Below are 17,883 nucleotides of genomic sequence, written 5' to 3' on the forward strand. Positions count from 1 at the left end.
TACAAATCCTGAACTCATCCGAAGAGCCATGAAAGCATTGGAAACTTTAGACCACACTAGAGAGGCCAAACAAGAAATGAAGAGGCAACTAAGAAAGTCAGCTGAACAAGGAAGTGGCAGTGGTTCTACTGCAGCATCAACCAACCCGGTAGCTGCCTCATCTTTTTTTGTTCCTCGAACCACACCTGGTTCACAGCAATCTATCAGTTCAATGCTAAAAAAAACTGAAAAAGAACAAGCTGACAAATTGCTGGCAAAATTTCTCCTTTGGAGTGATATTCCTTTCAGCATTGTAAGGAATAATCCATTTTTCCAGCCTGCTCTTGATGTTATTGCAACTGTTGGCCCAGGGTACAAAATCCCTTCTTATCATGACATGAGAGGCCGGATTCTTCAAAATGAAAAGCTTGACTGCACCAAAAGATTGGAGGATTTTAGGGAATCATGGGCACAAACAGGTTGCACTGTGATGTCAGATGGTTGGACTGACCAAAAGGGGAGAACCCTTATAAACTTCTTGGTTAGTTGTCCCAAGGGGACTATGTTTATCAAATCTGTTGATGCATCTGCACAAATCAAAGATGCAAGAACTTTATGTGATTTGCTGGATGTGTTTATTTTGGAGGTGGGTGCAGAAAATGTTGTCCAAGTCATAACGGACAATGCTGCAAATTATGTTGCTGCTGGCAGGATGCTTATGGACAGGCATCCTACTTTATTTTGGACACCTTGTGCTGCACATTGTATTGATTTGATGTTGGAGGACATAGGGAAAATTCCCTTTGTCAAAGATATTGTTGAGTCATCCAAAAGCATTACAAAATTTATATATAACCATACATATGTGCTTAGCTTGATGAGAAGATTCACCAACAACAAAGAGTTGGTGCGCCCCGCCATTACACAGTTTGCCACCAGTTTCATATCTCTTCAATCCCTCTTGAATTCTATGTGGGATGTGAAGAGAATGTTTCTTTCAGAGGAGTGGCGTGCTTTGCCAAAGAGTTGCAAACCAAAGGGAGAGGCTGTATACAGACTAGTTTCATACCAGGAAGACTTCTGGGCGGGAGTGCAGGAGGTGTGCGCCGTTACTGAACCTTTGGTAAAGGTTCTTCGGTTAGTTGATGGTGAGAAGCCCACAATGGGCTATTTGTATGAGGCCATGGACAGGGCCAAAGAAGCCATTCAGGCCTACTATGATGATAAGGGAGATGAGGGGTTTCAGAGACAACTCCTCCTATGGGGAGTGATTGATGAACGATGGAACAACACACTCCATCGTCCCATTCATGCTGCTGGGATTTTCCTGAACCCCGCATTTTCTTACGCATGTGGGTTCGTATTTGATGTTGAGATCATGGATGGATTCTTAACCTGTGTCCAGAGGATGGTGCGATCTCCAACAGAACGTACAGAAATATTTAAAGAAAATGAGACATATAGGATGGCAAGTGGCACATTTGGCTTTGACATGGCTGTGACTGGTAGGACGATTAAAATGCCAAGTATTTTTTAGTTTGTTTCAAATTTCATTGTCTCTTCAAATTCCATTTTTTTCTTATGTTTATTTAAAATTTTATTTGTAATTTTGTTGTAAATGCATGGTGGAGAATGTATGGTGCCAAGGTACCCCTTCTGCAAAAGCTTGCCATTTGGATCCTCAGCCAAACATGTAGCTCCTCAGGATGTGAGCGCAACTGGAGTGTATTTGAAAAAATACACAAGAAGAAGCACAACAGGTTAACACGTAAAAATTTAAAATACTGCAAATTTCCAAATAAATTTTTGAATTCATTAAACAATATTTTTTTTACAATTATTAATTTATTATTTCATGATCTTTGTACAGGTTGGAGTCCCAACGACTTAATGACATGGTCTACGTCTACTACAATCTTCGATTGTGGGTGAGGCAACTTGAGAGGACACCTGATATGGAGGCCATCTCATTGGATGGGATTGACACCACTGCTGCATGGAGGGTTGAGTCCAAGAGGCCTCTCATGGAGTCTGCTGATGATTGGTTAGTGCAGGATGTAGTGGAGGGGGAGGAGGAGGAGGAGGAGGAGGAGCAGGAAGAGTTGGAGCAACAGGAGGAGGAGGTGACACCACCTGCCCGGGCTACCCCTGCCACCAGTAGAGGACGTGGTCTACCTCCTATAGCTCCTACTCCTAGTTCTTCAGGTTCTAGAGCACAACAGACTCCACTGCCAATTCCACCAGCACCAGCATCTACATCTAGAGGGAAAGGGAAAGCTGTGGCATTTTCTCGCAAGAGGGGCAGAGGAAATCAATAGTATTAGACTTTAGTTATTTTGTTCATTTCATTGTATATGACATTATGACTCATGATATGAGATACATTATTATATTTTTTGTTGATATTTTGAGGCTGAGTTGGGACTCAGGAGTCAAGACTTACTATTCAGGACATGATTCACTGTTATGTGTGATTTTAGCACTAGAAATGATATTAAACATCTTATATATTAGTTCTTTTATCATATTTATGTGTCAATGTATTTATTTTATGTTGTAGATGGTTTAGATATTAAAAAAATTGAAAAAAATGAATATATTTGTACCAAACGATTTTTTCCTAATTATTACCTATTTTTTCCCGATTATTACGATTTTTTCCCCGCGCCGCAATTATCCTGATAACGATTAGTGCAACATTGCTTTGTACCACTCTAGTTACCTCTTTATGTTGGATTATCATCACAACTCTCCCTGAATTAACCCTTGATATGATTTGGACAAGTAGTGAATTTGGAGTACTTGCACTAGTTGTCTCCACTCTTCTCTAAGACTTCCATCAGTGCCAAAATCCAACTAGGAGTAGTTCCCTTAGCAGAATAGCTCTGGCCAATGGATCAACTATGAGATTAGAGAGATTTGATCTTTTAAGTAGGACTTCCAATAAGGGTTTGTCCAAAAGTCAGACTTCAAAACCCTAGCTCAATAAGAAAAAGGTGAGGCCTAATATCCTAGACCCCTTTCTCCAAGTGATTAATTAGGCCATCACTGGAACGGTCCACTAACTTTGTGTAGCTTCAACAAAAACTAACAAAATATCTTATGGAACACAATAATCTTTGCAAGATCTAAGAAGAAAAAGAATAGAAGAGTTAATTCACAAATTGAAGACAAGTTGTTTGCATCAAAGAAATTATTGTTATGGCATTCTAATCTCACATTTTCATAACATTTTTTCCTGAGGGAGAACTCTAAATTTAAGATGAGGGTTGTTGTCGCACAAAGTGTCTAGGCACCGCGATAACGCTCAGAGTAAGGGTTGTCACTCTAATCTTTACTCATTTCGTTTGGACTCTCTCCTAGACAAGTCAAGGTGGGTAGTCCCTAAGGTGAATGAATGAGAATAGCCTGTGAAACACAGGCTCTAGGAGACTTAAAGATGGACAACTTGATGAATTTAGAACAAGTCTTGGTCAACTTAGATGGATAGATTAAACAATTAATACAAATAAGACACAACCACAAGATAAAAATGATTCTAGACCAGTGCCTTAATATTCAATTAACCATAGACTAAATAAAAACAAGTTATCTAGAGAAATTTATTGATGTGACGAATAGTGACGATCATGAACGATCAAATGCAAATGCTCAAAACTTTATCATTAAATTTCGAAAGATCTAAATACCATGAAGAACCATGAAATTCAAATACTAAGCATTTCACAATCCTAGAATTAAAATGATTTTTCTTTAATGACCCAGATCTAGAAAAAAAATTGTTAATTTTCCTATAGTCAATGTTTAGAGATGATTTAAAAAATATTAAGCGTGTTTGACTATAGAGAAATTAAATTGTCAATACCACAAAATTTTCCCTTTAAATTTTATCCTTAACACAAAAAGACACCAAGAAGGAACTTTAGATTAACAATTTAATTATTCCTTAGGCAAATTTAATGTGTTAAGCTTATGTGGTAAATGATAAAAAATGGTTTAATGTGACAGATGTAACAAAAAAAAAAGACTTGATGAATGACATTTTTAATGGGCCAAAGGCCACATAAAAATTTAAAGTTTTTAATGTGAAAGTGCAAAGTCCTTTGATTTAATTCGCTCGGAATTTCAAAGTCACAAAAATGATTTTTTTTTTTACTTTTTAGATTTTGAAATGTTTAAAATGCTTTTAAATGAAATCAAAATATAAAAATAAAACATGTAAAACAAAACCTAGAGAAAAATTAAAATCAAAATAAAACAAACCTGGGATTAAAAAAAATAAAAATTAAATCAAAATAAAAAGTAAAAATGAAATCGAATTTGAAAATTAAAAGTCAAAGTCATAAAAAAAAAGAAAAGAAAAGTGAAAAGCCCAACAAAAAATAAAAAAGAATTTAGAAAAGGCCTAAGAAAAAAAATCAAAGTAAATAGATATAAGAAAAAGGAAAAATCAAAACAAACGAAGCAAAACAAAAGAGATCAATGAAATGAAATCGAACTTTAAAGAACCTAACCCTAAAACGAAATACAAAGAGGCAAATGAAATCAAAATGTCTATTTGAATGTTTGCAAGTTGAGGCTGGCGGCGGCAAGGATAGGGAGGAGTTACGGCTTTGAAGATCGAAGGAGAGGATAGAGCAGGTCTGCGAGGAGAAGAGAGGATGCAGGAGAAGGCACAGGAATGCGGGTTGCAAATAGACGCAAAGGGGGGCAGGTTGGGAAGTGAAGTTGCAAGCAGAGCAGAACGCAGGGGACGGGAGCGATGGCAGATGGAGGGGCAATGAAATCTGCAGATCAGGGCCGCAGAGAGGGAAAGATGAGGGTTTTGAGGCCGCAGCTACGCATGGATGAGCCACAACAATGAATAAATAAGGGGTTTCTAAAAATAAATTTTGAAATTTTGCAGCGAATCAAAAAACCTAGTCAGTAGATCAGAAAACTCAGTGAACAGATAAATGGTAGCCAAAAAACCCTTTAAAAAATTTCCAGAAATTCTGATTAAAATGTTGAATCATCTTGCTTCAAATTTATCCTTGAAACCCTTATGAAAATTTCCAGATCCAAGAATTTTTAAACCCTTGGACTGCAAAAAAATTGAATAATATCCCTGGAAAATTATGTTGATAAACCCCAGAGATCCAGATCTTACCCTCCAAGGCCTAGATCTGGACTCTACACAAATTTCTTCCTCAGATTTGTAGCTGCACAACAACAAGAAAACACCCAAATGATATATACAATGATAAAAACTAAAACCCAGAAAAACCCATGTTAGAAAAATAATTACAAAATTTATAAACTACAGGCTCTAATCAGTCAGATCTACCATTATGCTGCACATAAATTAAAAGATTTTTAAATTTTAAAGGTGTTAACTCGAAACCCTCATGCATCAATAAAGCAAAAAAAAATTATGATAAGCTCGAGATTAATTTTGCTGGGCTCTTCAGAAAACACAGATCGAGAGTCCAACTGAAAACTTCCCCTAACGCCTGAGGATCTAAAATCAAGATTTCCCTGCAAAACTCGATCCAACCATTAAAAATAGAGCGAGAAAATATAATAAAACTTAGACAAATAGAGATACTTGCATTTACGTTCAAAATTTAGATTATTATTCAAACCCCAGCAACTGAGCAAGATACCTATACTCAAATCATTAGTTAGAAGCTATCATCAATGGCTTTAGAAAAAATTATGCATGAAAACAACACATCTTACAGTATTCCCATGAAGAGTAACACCAGCAGAACTTAACCCCAAAGTCTTTCTTTATTATCCAGAAAAAGATTACGCAAGAGCTTCTTGCTAAGCACACGACTCAAAGGTCGGATCCATCGATTGACAATTGACCTCCTATTTAAAGATAAATCCTCCAATGACTAGTTCAAATGATCCTCGTCAAAGCAATCTCGACCGTTGATGAAGATTAAAATTTCTTTTAATCTGTCGAAATATTTAAATATTTGGGGGAATTCGAAATTTTTAATTAAATGCATTTTAATTAACTAAAAAATAAAAATTTTGAGTTAATTTCCCAAAAAATTTGACTTTGACTTAACCCCTAGGGATCAAAGGTTTAAAATTTAGCAAAATAATTAATTTACCTTGCTGAAAGAGGGGTAACGAGACAAATAAGAAATAAGGAGATTTGAGCAATAAAGAGACGTGATCTTATATTGGTTTTGACCCCACCTTGCTGTATGTGTTGTTGGTTCTTAGAAGAAAACATCCTGTAATGTAAAGGGAACAAAAGAAGTAAAGGGACTCATTGCACTTGAAGTAGTACAAGCTCTCCAAGGTGATTTATATACAATTTTAATGTCTAAATTGCATTCATTGTCAATGGGATCTCATTTTATTTATGCACCACTTCTTCTCATGTGCTCTATTAATGTGTTTATAGGCAAATGGGTCGAGCTATGAATGAAACATCTAGAGGTTATACAATGGATTCCATTCATTGAATAGATTATTTGAAGATTAAAAATCAATCATAACGTTGATTACAACTCTATGTAGTTGCATTTTGTGCAATAAGATTTTGAATAATGTGTATTGATTCGAGACATCCTTGGGCACATGTGAATTGATAAGAGGCATTTGACATTATATATGGGCGAAGAATGAAGCCCTAAACACTCTTAAGCACTGTATGAATCAATGGATCAACTCTAGGCAACCACAAGGTCTTGGTAAAGTGGCGAAGCTTGGATATGTTTTTGTGTAGTAGTATATAACATCTTTAAATGTGCAAAGATGGAGTGGATTGCTAGGAACTAAATTTCATTACCAAGTTTGTGTATAAAGTAGAGCAATGCATGTGGTTGTATTGCTATTGCAACAACACATACATTTCGTCATGATTCATTAAAACATTTTATTGTGCTAGAATACACTTAGATCTTCAATACACTGTTTGTCACTTGTTTCTTGTTGCTTCATTGCTATTGTAGTTGAATGTTTTAGAAGAGAATAGAGCCATCTACGACTTGTGTAGAGTATCCAACTCATAACTTGATATCTCAAGGGTTTGTGGATAAACTATATTGACCGTTTGAAGCTTAGACAAAGGCCTTCTTCGTTGGGAAGCTTGAAGTGAAGCAAGCAAGCCCCAAAGATCTTAGGATGAACCAAGTCTATGTGAAATACTTCTCAGACAACAAGACACTTATGAGATCCTCTAGGGATGACTTTTTACTTGAAAGAGCATCCAATTTCAGTTTTAGATTTACTGGCGATATGTTTAGTTTCCACACACCCCACAATAGTTAAAAACCACACTAAAGATCATGATCCACATCATAAATAACCCATCCATGTGTGAAAAACATCCATAAGAGCTAGTGTGTTGGAGTAATAGGCTTCTAACCATGTCAAAACTCATTAATCAAGGCAATAAACCATATGAAAGAAGAGGGGTTATATGTCAAGTGCTATCCATAACAATGATGCCAAATAGATGAATATCTAAGTTGCATGCAACGGGGAAACAGGTACGAGTTTCCGAAACGGGCATGGGTACAAAACGTGACCCCCCCAAATTTTGGAAACAGGGAAACGCAATATATATATATATATTAGGACATTTGAGAAATATGTGCAATCATAAAGCATATATGATACATTCTAATTTATTACATTATGATTAAATTGTCAATTGTCAATGCATAAACTATAAGTCTCTAAATTTACATCACATTTACTCATGAATGATCACATAATGAAAATAGAAAGTTCCAAAATTAGCCACGAGTAATTTCTAATTTCTTGTCTCGTGCTTGATTGGGAGTCTCCTCCTACATAGTCGAACGACCTTAGTGCTCTTGATTAAATACAAGTTTCATACCCTAGTACCCTACATGCTCTTGATTATTGGGAGTCTCCCCTGCATAGAGGGCTTGGTTCTCTTGATTAAATACAAGTTCCATACCCTAGTACATGACAAAATCCAATGGAAACATTGCAACCCCCCCAATCCTGAAATCCTGAAAAACAGATAAGTCTGCTGGATTTTGAGTGAGATCTAAAATTCTACTTTCTCCATATGAAATCCAATGAGGGCGAAACCACTCTCAAACATCGTGAGTCATTTCATGGTAATGTTAAAAGTTTAAGTAAAAGGATGAAAATGAAAAATAAAGGATTTCATTTTCATCCTTTTACTTTAAGAATTTAACATTACCATGAATTGCATATCAACACTAGGGCCATAGGCTTGAACATTCGGTTGCCCCACTCAAAAAACTCCTTTTTTTAATAACTTGACAGACATCTAGAAGCATCTAGAGGATATTTGAGTCGCTCAATAAAGAATTAAAAGCAAAAAAAAAAAAAAAATACAACAAAAAGTCAAGTTACAAGAGGAAACTCCGACGTACGGCCCACAAACTCGTTTCCGATTGTACTGGCCACGTTTCCTCCTCGAGAAACGGGCCAGTACAGCCGGAAATGAGTTTCCGGGCCGTACCGTATGGGTTTCCCCATTTCCGTTTCGTTTCCGTATGGAAACAGACCTTGGACCCACGTTTCCTGCAACTTAGATGAATCTACAACCCATGTCTGAGGATCCTCAATATTAGCTAAGGCATTCACTCTATAGAGTCACATGTCCTCATATACCGTCAATTATTAGCATGAAAGCTAGAACATCTCATGATCAAGTGCGATGCTATCACTCTATGATAAGCTAGTATACTGAGCAAAACACTATTAAGACATCCATGATCATATCATCTCATCAACTACCAACCAAGGCATGAAAATCATTGAGTAGATTCATAACTCCTAGGCCATCCAAAGCTCCATCAACTTGTAAACCTGCCTTTGTAATAAAACTCACAGAGTAGTGAAAAATTTCACTAGTGTGGGCCTTATGCAAAATGATGGGAAACAAATTGCATAGTTGTAACTAATTAAGGAACATTTTGGCAATAATTCTTCTAAAATAGTCATTAAATGCAAAATGAGGGGTAACAAATTTCAAAGTCGTAATTAATTAAAGAACATTTTGGCATTTAAATGCAAAATTAGGAGTAACAAATTGCATAGTTGTAACTGATTAAAGAACATTTTGGCAAATGATTAGTGTCAGTTAATGTAGTGGTAGATTAATTCTTAACATTCATTTTTAGAAGAAAACTTTGGTAGTGTTTGGCAATGGTGTTAGTGCATATAATGTAAATTGTTGAGCATATATGTGCATATATGTTGGTTTGCAATTCATAAGTTGTATATATTCATAAGCTCAAGATGACAAGTTACATTGATAAAATCTTCCAACTCAAGATGACAATTACATTGATAAAGTCGTCCAACTCAACTATGATTAAAAAATAATGAACTTTCAACATCCAAACTCATTCATTGCTATGGTCATGTGGGGACATTAATATGATTTCTTTACTTGCTTATATTCTTATCTAATAGATGCCTTATTTTCTAGTTTTTAGTGTTGTTGAACCAACAATATTTTAAATTATAGTTAAAGAAGTCTTCTTTCTTTTTCTAGGTAACAATCCAGGGTAACCTCATGGGAACTTCCCTTTGTTTCAAGGATGAGACCCAGGGTAAACCGTGGGTTCTTCAAGGCACAAGGCCACATCAACAACTCATAAATGGATCATATATAGATAATAAAAATTTGGGTCACTAAGAGCAAACATGCTACAAAGTGGATTTGAAACCGGGTGGGGTGGGTACCAACTTTTGCTCACAACTACTTGAGCAACACCCAATTGACAATTATCTTCTTGGCTTTACACATGCAGCTCTGGAAATAAGAAATTTGTACTAATGTCTACTAGTGACCAAAACAGGTTGATAGGACTCAAGTGTAAATACAGTACTTATAGCCAAGTAGCAGTGTTGGGCATCTCCTCTCTAGGGAATGACCAAAACAATGTAGAAATGTATGCAAAATTATGTAAATGTGTGCTGCTATAGAAATGTTTTACAGTAATGATGTTTTCTTGGAGTGATGTTCTCAAATGCACACAAAATTACCTAACACATGCATGTGATTTGGATTTGATTATGCAAACAGCCTCATCTGTTGCGCACCAAACTTTGTAATCTGCCTGACTCTGATCTGGATCCAAGCTACATAAAACGACGAGAAGAGTTGAAGGGACTTGTGACATCTATGATTCAACCAAAGATGGTTCGTGGGAAATTTCTCAATGGGAAGGAGTTTGTATCATTTTTGGAGCAGGTTTCTTTGTTGACCTTTCTAAACCTGTTCTAGCTTTTCTTGCAGCCTTGTTGAATGTCTTGGCAAAAGCATTATACAAGGTTTTCTTGAGTTTTGTTTTTTCTTTGCCATTTGTTTCAGTTTTTTTCCCACTTGCATGATTACTTCTTATTTCAGATTCTTGAAGCTTTGAACAAGGGCGATATTCCATCTACAGTTTCACTTGTAGAGGTTTTCAACAAGGGAGTGGTGGATCAGTGTTTGAAGTTGTACAATGACATGATGTCAAGTGTGAGCTTACCTCTTTCTGAGGATCTGTTTAGAGAAGTGCATGAGGAATCAAAGACGAAAGTAATGGGTGTATTTGAAGAACAGCGTTTTGGCCGACACCATGCAAAAACATCAGTAGAGAGGCTTGAGTCTGAAATTCAAAAGGTTTGATGGGATGGTAGATTAGATGCCCTTGCTATGATAACCATTCTTTTTTATTTTGGCACCTTGCTAGCATGCAAATTAAGTAAAGTTATTCAACATTATGAGAGAAAATCATACTTGCTGCATTAGTTCTAGCATGTAAACCATGTAAAATTATCACAGTTAATAACATGATAATGAAAAATTCTGGAGCACTGCGTGATCAAGTTGAGGTGTGAGGGATGGGGTAAAGTGTTCACCTGAAACATCGGACACCTCAACGTGATCACACAGTACTCCAGAAGTTTTCATCATCATGTAAAGTTATTCAAAATTCTGAAAGAAAATCATATTTGGTACTTAATGCAGGATTTGTTTCACATGCTTATCAGTTAACATGATTTAATGAGATAAAAGAGTTACAATTTAGCAATTTATTTCTTACAATATAAAATGATTCCAATGCAGATTTATGCAAATCTGTATTTGAAAAATGAATATGAGTCTGCAAAGCTTTGTGAGGGCCTCTACACTAGCTGCGAGGACAAAGTGGATGAGCTTCAAGAATTGAGACTTCCATCAATGGCAAAGTTCAACGCAGTGTTTACTCAATGTAACAGAAATTTTGAGGAAGGTTGTCATGGGCCTTCAAAGGCTGTCTATGAGAAGCGCATTGAGAAGGTAAGACATAACAGAATCAATTGTCAATTTACCTGGTGAATTACATTGTAGAATCGATCCATTCAGTTAATTATCATCTGGTGAATTACAGTGCAGATTCTATTCATTCAGTTAATTATAATGAATAATCTGGTGAATTACAGTGCAGAATCAATTGATTCAGTTAATTATCAGAGTAGATAACTTTTTTTTTTGTAAGCTTGGTAGGACTACATCTTCATCATGTCCAACTTCTCACCCTGATCGGGGGGATAACACAAGATTTGAACCCAAGACTTCCGGTTCGGTGAGACTTCATTTCCACGGCCATTGCCAATTGAGCTACCCAAGCGGACCAGAGTAGATAACTTTGAAAAAAGAGAGAATAAAGAAAACAATTCATCTTGTGTACACAGATGAACAAAATAGGTGAATGAGGCTTTATCACAAACATGCTAGACATAATCAAGGGGGTGCCTTGATTGAGTTACCTTGAAGAACTAAATAGACGTGCACGTAACATCTCAAAAGTGTAAATTATATCTAAACTGTTCTGGCCCCAATCCCCACACACCACCATTTTCTTTGACAGGGAATATGTCAATCATCATGCCACCCACCTTCGGAATTTGCTCCCCTCTTCCCTATTTATTGTCACTGGATACGACAACAACTAAATATGAGATTCCTTCCCAGGTTCTAGGGGAGGCAGTCCTATATTCATATCCGACCTCCATCTGACAACATGCACATACCCCTTCCATCTAAGGTCAGTAAGTCTTCTGCAAAGATGAAGGAATTGGTCCATGAAGAATCCTCTCCAAGTACAACAAGGTGATCTTAAAGGATGGTCATGGCAAGGAGGAAGAGCCCTTGGACGTCTTACCTCAATGCAATGAACAAAAAATTTAATGGTCAAAGGTGAAGGTAAGAGGTCATTACGTTAGCATTCCCTTCCAAGTCGAGCATGGTGCCATTCTTCGGCGTTGATTTAGCTTTGTCCTCTAACAAACTTGCAAAAATGTCGTAATCGAACGCTTGAACAATATCCAAAAATCACTTAGACAATGATAGATGCATAATAGCTTTTAAAGCTAGTTTTCTCATTGATCTCCAAAAATAAAAATGAGATTTATATTGATATCCAACCGATGACCACAAAAGTAGGTCAATGGAACTATATGATACATAGCAGGAGTGCTAAACTGGCTCCTATATAAGACAAAAATTAGGAAATAAAAGAGCATACTAATCTGAAATCCTAGATGACCAACTCCAAGAAATGAAGAGGCAGTTTAGGAGAAGGATGTACAAGATGAGTGTCTCATTGACCTATGATACCAGCCATAAGAGGCTATTCTAGATCACTAGAGCTCTCTCTCTCTTAACATCCAAGGCCAAATGGAGAAAACTCAACATAGATGTCTATCCCGAGGAATAACAAGGCGGGGAGCTCAAGCAAATACTGTGTGATTGTCTGCAAGGAAGGACCCATCGTTGAGGTCTAGAAGGCCTCAATATGCAATTGAATTAATTGTTGGGATGAGGTCTAGCCTGGGGGCTCCTCTGGGATCTCACTAAGATAAGAATGGAGCTCTTTGCCCTCACTAGTTTGGAATCATTTGTCTCCATCCGCCACTTGGTGCCTTGATTTGGGAGCACTGTTAAAAATGAGGTAATCTGTTGAGTAGAAGCTGATCTCTAGAGTGGATTTGGCTCAAGGATGGAAGCTCGAAAACAAGTAGTCTCCTACATATATAAGGCCAAGCATCTTTGGTTGGGGTATCTAAAGAATTGACCAAGTGTCTGTATCTCGCAAAAAAGACAGTGGAATCAACCTCATATTGTTGAAGAATCTAGGGCAATTAGGTATAGTAGGATTCTTCGTTACTTGATAACAATTTGTGGAGTCTTTTTACTTTTTCTTGTTAGCTTAATCTTCTTCTTCTTATTATTAATGCATGTGAGTGTACTTCATCAAACTGCTACCAAAACATAAGAACAAGAACACAAGATGTTGGCTCTTTGCCAGGGCCAAAACCTCTCTTCTCTTGAGAGGAAAACCCTTCGGTAAGTTTTCTCTTATTGAAGCTTCTTTCTTGATCAATGCCAAACCCTAGACCCTTGACTAGAAGATCCTCCAAGCACAAGTCAAGTCCTTCCTTTTCTCTGCACTATGTTCCTCGACACTTTGTCTACCTCCTTCCGACACTTTGTTCCCCTACACTTCGTCTTTCTTCTTGCACTTCGTTCTTCTTTCTACTGTAAATAGATCTTCTAGGAGAGATACTTCTACTTAGTGATATCCTTCACCTAAGGATACTCATTCCTTCTCTAGATCATCCGAGTTCTTTCTTGATGTATGATGGTAGGCTGAGTGTGACAACACTGCAGCCCTAATCTTCGCACGTGTGAGATTTCTTGCTGTAGTTATAGGGCTCCCTCTAACTTCGCTTGAGGTCCTTCTCTCTTCACTTGGATAGGAGGCCTAGTAAGCCTAGTTTGAAGCCCAAACAATGATGGATGAGCAACCTTAATGTTGCTGCTGTAGTGACCACAGTTAGCCCTTCTATTTCTCGCACGTGTGGCTGCAGCTTACCCTAAAACAATCCTTAATACTTCAGTTATCTTTCCTCCTTATTCGCTGCTCTAGAGGCTCTCTTAAACTTGACTTTTCCACCCTTTACTTGGTTGCACTTGCTCGCTTATTTCAGAGATGATCTTCGCTATCTTTGGAGGAGTGGACAACCTCTATATATAGAGGACTGCCCCTCCTTTAGGTCGACTTGCTGCATTGAGGCCGACTTGACTTTTGTTGCTGCAATAAGTGCTTTTAATGGTGCCATTGCTTCTTTTGATGGTGTCTTTGCTAGGAGGAGACTTGACTTTGCTTGGAGGTGTCTTCTTTGACTCTTATACATAAATATACATAATGTAACATGCCCTTAAGGTCTTCAACATAATTCTTTTGACTCTTTGACTTTCCTATATCACTTTGACATGTGCTAGACCTACTTCAATGAGTAAGAAACTCATTGACATATATTATAAAAATACTAATTCTTTTCTTGAATAAATACAAATATCAAAAGTACATTTATGAAGACCGAACCTAGTTAAATTTCCTTCAACACATATCTCATAATAAACTCGACAACAAAAAATGAAGTGCTCCTTAGACTCTGTCTCCTAGAGATGGAACAACTGGCATATCCTATCTAAGCTGCTAATCTAGTGGTCACTCTCAATGCATGATATATGAGACCCAACTCTAAATTGGTCCCGGGGTATCTGAAGAACATGCATCTAGTGGTTAGATGTATAAGGCGGTCCAATAATAAGTTCATCTCTCATAACCATGAAGTGCTCCGCGTAGAAGGCCATCTTTGGGCATAACCCGCTGTGGGGTCGATCCAAGTGACCCTCACAAACTACTAGTAGATGTTTTCTCCGATGATCATGTTCAACTCTTGTTGTGTAGGTAGAAAGTGGCCAGGTGCGTTCAAGGATGTAAAGTTCCTTTTTTCTTGTGTTCCTGGACTTTCAGAGTTGGGGGAAGACAGGTCATAGATGCAGGTTGGTGTCATTAGCAGGCCCAGGGGCTTTTGGAGGGGTTTTGAGGAGTTTCTATGAGGTCCGATGGCATTCGCTTGGTATATTCCATCATCCGCACAGTTTTCCTTTCGTTCCGGCACATTCCGACAACTTTTAAAAAATAGAGTTATTATTGGGTCTGACTCAATTAATTACGCTTAAGGTGGCATTCCGGGAGGAATACTTGACAAAACACCTTAGTGTAATAGCTCGTTGGAACTGAAATGAGAAGATCTATAGGATGGGATGGTTAGATGTGAGTTTCAATGACCTGAGGAGACATGATGGCCAATTTACCCTTTTCCTACATTAAAAATAATATTTTAATTGAAATAAAAGAGGGAAAAGTGCTCCATGATTAAAATAATAATAAAATAGGAGGTTCTAGAGGGGTCCATCATATCTATAAAAGAGGAGGAGGAGGCCATTGGAGGACATCTTGGATTTGATATTACTTCATGTATGAGAGGTTGAGAACCCAGTTCTCTACTTCATTTGTAGCCTCAGGACAGAAACCCTCGGGTGTGCTAGTGGGCGTTGGACGAAAACCCAACACTCTTGACGAGATTTCACTCAGAAATCTCACAGTGCTTTAGTGGAGTTTGGAGAGCATTTTTGCCGCAACCAGTTTGCAGCAGTCTTCTCATCGAGCCATCTACATCATTGCCAGAGCCATTCATCAGTTGGGTTAGAGATCTTTTTCTGGGTTTTGCTCAGTTTGTGTGGCAAGCTCAGGGTCCACTATTCCTTCATGTTGATGTACTCTTTTTAGTGGATTAATAAAATGGCTCAGTGATTTTATCTGCATCTATTTGTGTATTATTTGCTGGCTGTGTGTCTATGTACGTTTATTTTGTTGTTCAATATTATTTATGATATCTACTGTTCAAATTTCCATTAGGAATATTACAAAGGAGTATCTAAAGGGGGGAGGTGATCGATCATAATGCCAATGGATGCTAGAATATCTGAGACACCAACGTACCAACATCAGGAATAAGTTAGAGAATTGATGGGGGTAATGGACTCTAGTGAGTAGCAGGTCAAGTATAGGTACCAATCCCGTCCATTTGCATTATCAAATAAGCCTTCAATGTGGTGCATGTGAAATTTCCATGAATGCACCAACTGTGATTTGAACTTAAACAAGAACGCAACAAAATACAGATATAACCACAAATACAGAGATGCAACAAAAATAACACTTCATTTCATTATTATCAAAGAACTGAAATGTGTTTACAAACATAATGGAAATAATGTAGCTCGGGCGATGGTAGCTTATCTCTGAGAAGAGATGTGGCGGATACATGCCTCTGAACTATGTTACAATGAGGCTCAAAGGCCTATTTATTATTGAGAAACAATGGAAAGCCCTAAACGTCCAAAAACCTAAACCTAGGAGATGAAGTGCCAAAATTTTGGGCCCCGTTGTGGTAAATTGGTACATCAACTTCTCGGGGTTGTAACTTTGGCATACAATCTCTATTTGACGCTCACAATACCTCGTTAGAAAGATCTATCCGAGGACTACAACTTTCGACTACAAACGTTAGTGAAAGACTGACCTTTTCCCGTTAAAAAAAACACCATTTAGGGCCTCAAAACAGCTCCAGAAGTTCAGGACCCAAAAACTGAAAGAAACAATGATGGGGGTTCAAGTAGAATAGGCAGGTGGCCACTAATATCCACCTGGATCAGTCCTCCCCTCTTAGGAAGCAATGGTCCCCATTGTGTTGAGTGCCTCCATGAGATGAGGAAACTTCTGTTGAACTTGGTCCCTATTGAGCCACTTGCCTTGGTGAAGGAGTTGGCCAACTTTGACAACTCGATACAATTGGATCTTCTGTTGGTGAGTGTTCTTGATTTGTGTGTCCATGATCTGATCAGTTGTGGCCTATTCCATGCAATCTGGGTTTAACTTCGTTGGTGTGAGTTGTTTTGCAGTGTCAGATGTGTCAAGTAATGGTGGAAAGTATGGCTGAAGGCAATCCACATTGAACACTGGGTGCAGGCCAAGGAACGGTGGAATGCTGAGCTCAAAAGCATTGTCCCCTACAACCTTGGTGATGGTGTACGACCCATATCAAAGTGGCCAAAGCTTACAGTGGGGCCTAGTGAGGCGCTCCTTCTGCAAATGTAGCCAAACTTTTTCGCCCACTTGGAACTTGTGTGGCACTCGACGCTAATCATGTCATTGCTTTTACTTAGCATTTGTTTTGTCCAATATGTCATGGACCTATTGGTGGATGTGTTGTATGCGCTCAATGAAGCTTTAGATTGTAATGGGCCGAAGCTGCCTAAGTAGCTGCAAATGGTATGGCCACATCAATGGGACATAGTGGTTGGAATCCCAACCTCACCTGAAAGCGACTATGGCCAGTTGAGCTATGGAGAGCTTTGTCGTAGCTGTGCTGGACATAGGGGAGGCTTTCATCCCATGTGCGTTGATGCTTCGAGTTGTACATGCGTAGAATGTGTACGATCATCCTGTTGATGATCTTTGTTTGGACATCAGTTTGGGGGTGGAAAGCCGTGGACTTAGTGAGCTTGGTATCCAACATCGACCAAAGGCTTGACTGTGGGATCCCAAAGTGTACCCACACTCATTCAAAGAAGAGCTTAGCAGTGGCTTCTGCTATGATATTTTTCTTGCAGGCCGCCATAATGGCCATCTTAGAGAGTCTTTCGACAACCACGAAAACGCAGTTGTTGCCATGCTTAGTAGAAGGGAGGCTCGACATGTAATCCATGGAGATGGATTCCCAAGGTCAACTAGGAGTAGGCAGAGGAGTGTATGGACCTTGCTTCTTGATGGTCAGTTTGGCAATGGCATAAACAGTGCAGGATCTGATGTAATTCCCAACATCCTGTCGAAGGTTCGGCCAATAAAATACTTCTGCAACACTGCCACTGTTTTCTCTACTTCAAAGTAGCTAACGACTTGACTGCAGTGTGCCTCTCAAATCATCTTGGCATGCTTGCTTGAAGGAAGACAAAGGTGTCCCAAGTGACATAAAAGTGTATCTTGGAGGTGAAAATTT

At 38.1% G+C, this 17,883-nt stretch overlaps 1 protein-coding gene across 1 annotated transcript in view; it reads left to right on the forward strand.

Annotated features, from left to right (window-relative positions):
• Positions 1–17,883, forward strand: part of LOC149233497 (uncharacterized) — a 149,294-nt gene that overhangs the window by 118,246 nt on the left and 13,165 nt on the right. The window contains exons 13-15 of the mRNA XM_089376752.1: positions 10,025–10,192; positions 10,349–10,606; positions 11,054–11,266. Coding sequence (XP_089232878.1) covers positions 10,025–10,192; positions 10,349–10,606; positions 11,054–11,266 — 639 coding nt within the window. The remainder of the gene's footprint in view (positions 1–10,024; positions 10,193–10,348; positions 10,607–11,053; positions 11,267–17,883) is intronic.

Source organism: Pinus tabuliformis, chromosome J (assembly GCF_031772625.1).
Source record: "Pinus tabuliformis cultivar Carrire ecotype Pingquan chromosome J, CPIR1, whole genome shotgun sequence".
Lineage (NCBI taxonomy): Eukaryota > Viridiplantae > Streptophyta > Pinopsida > Pinales > Pinaceae > Pinus > Pinus tabuliformis.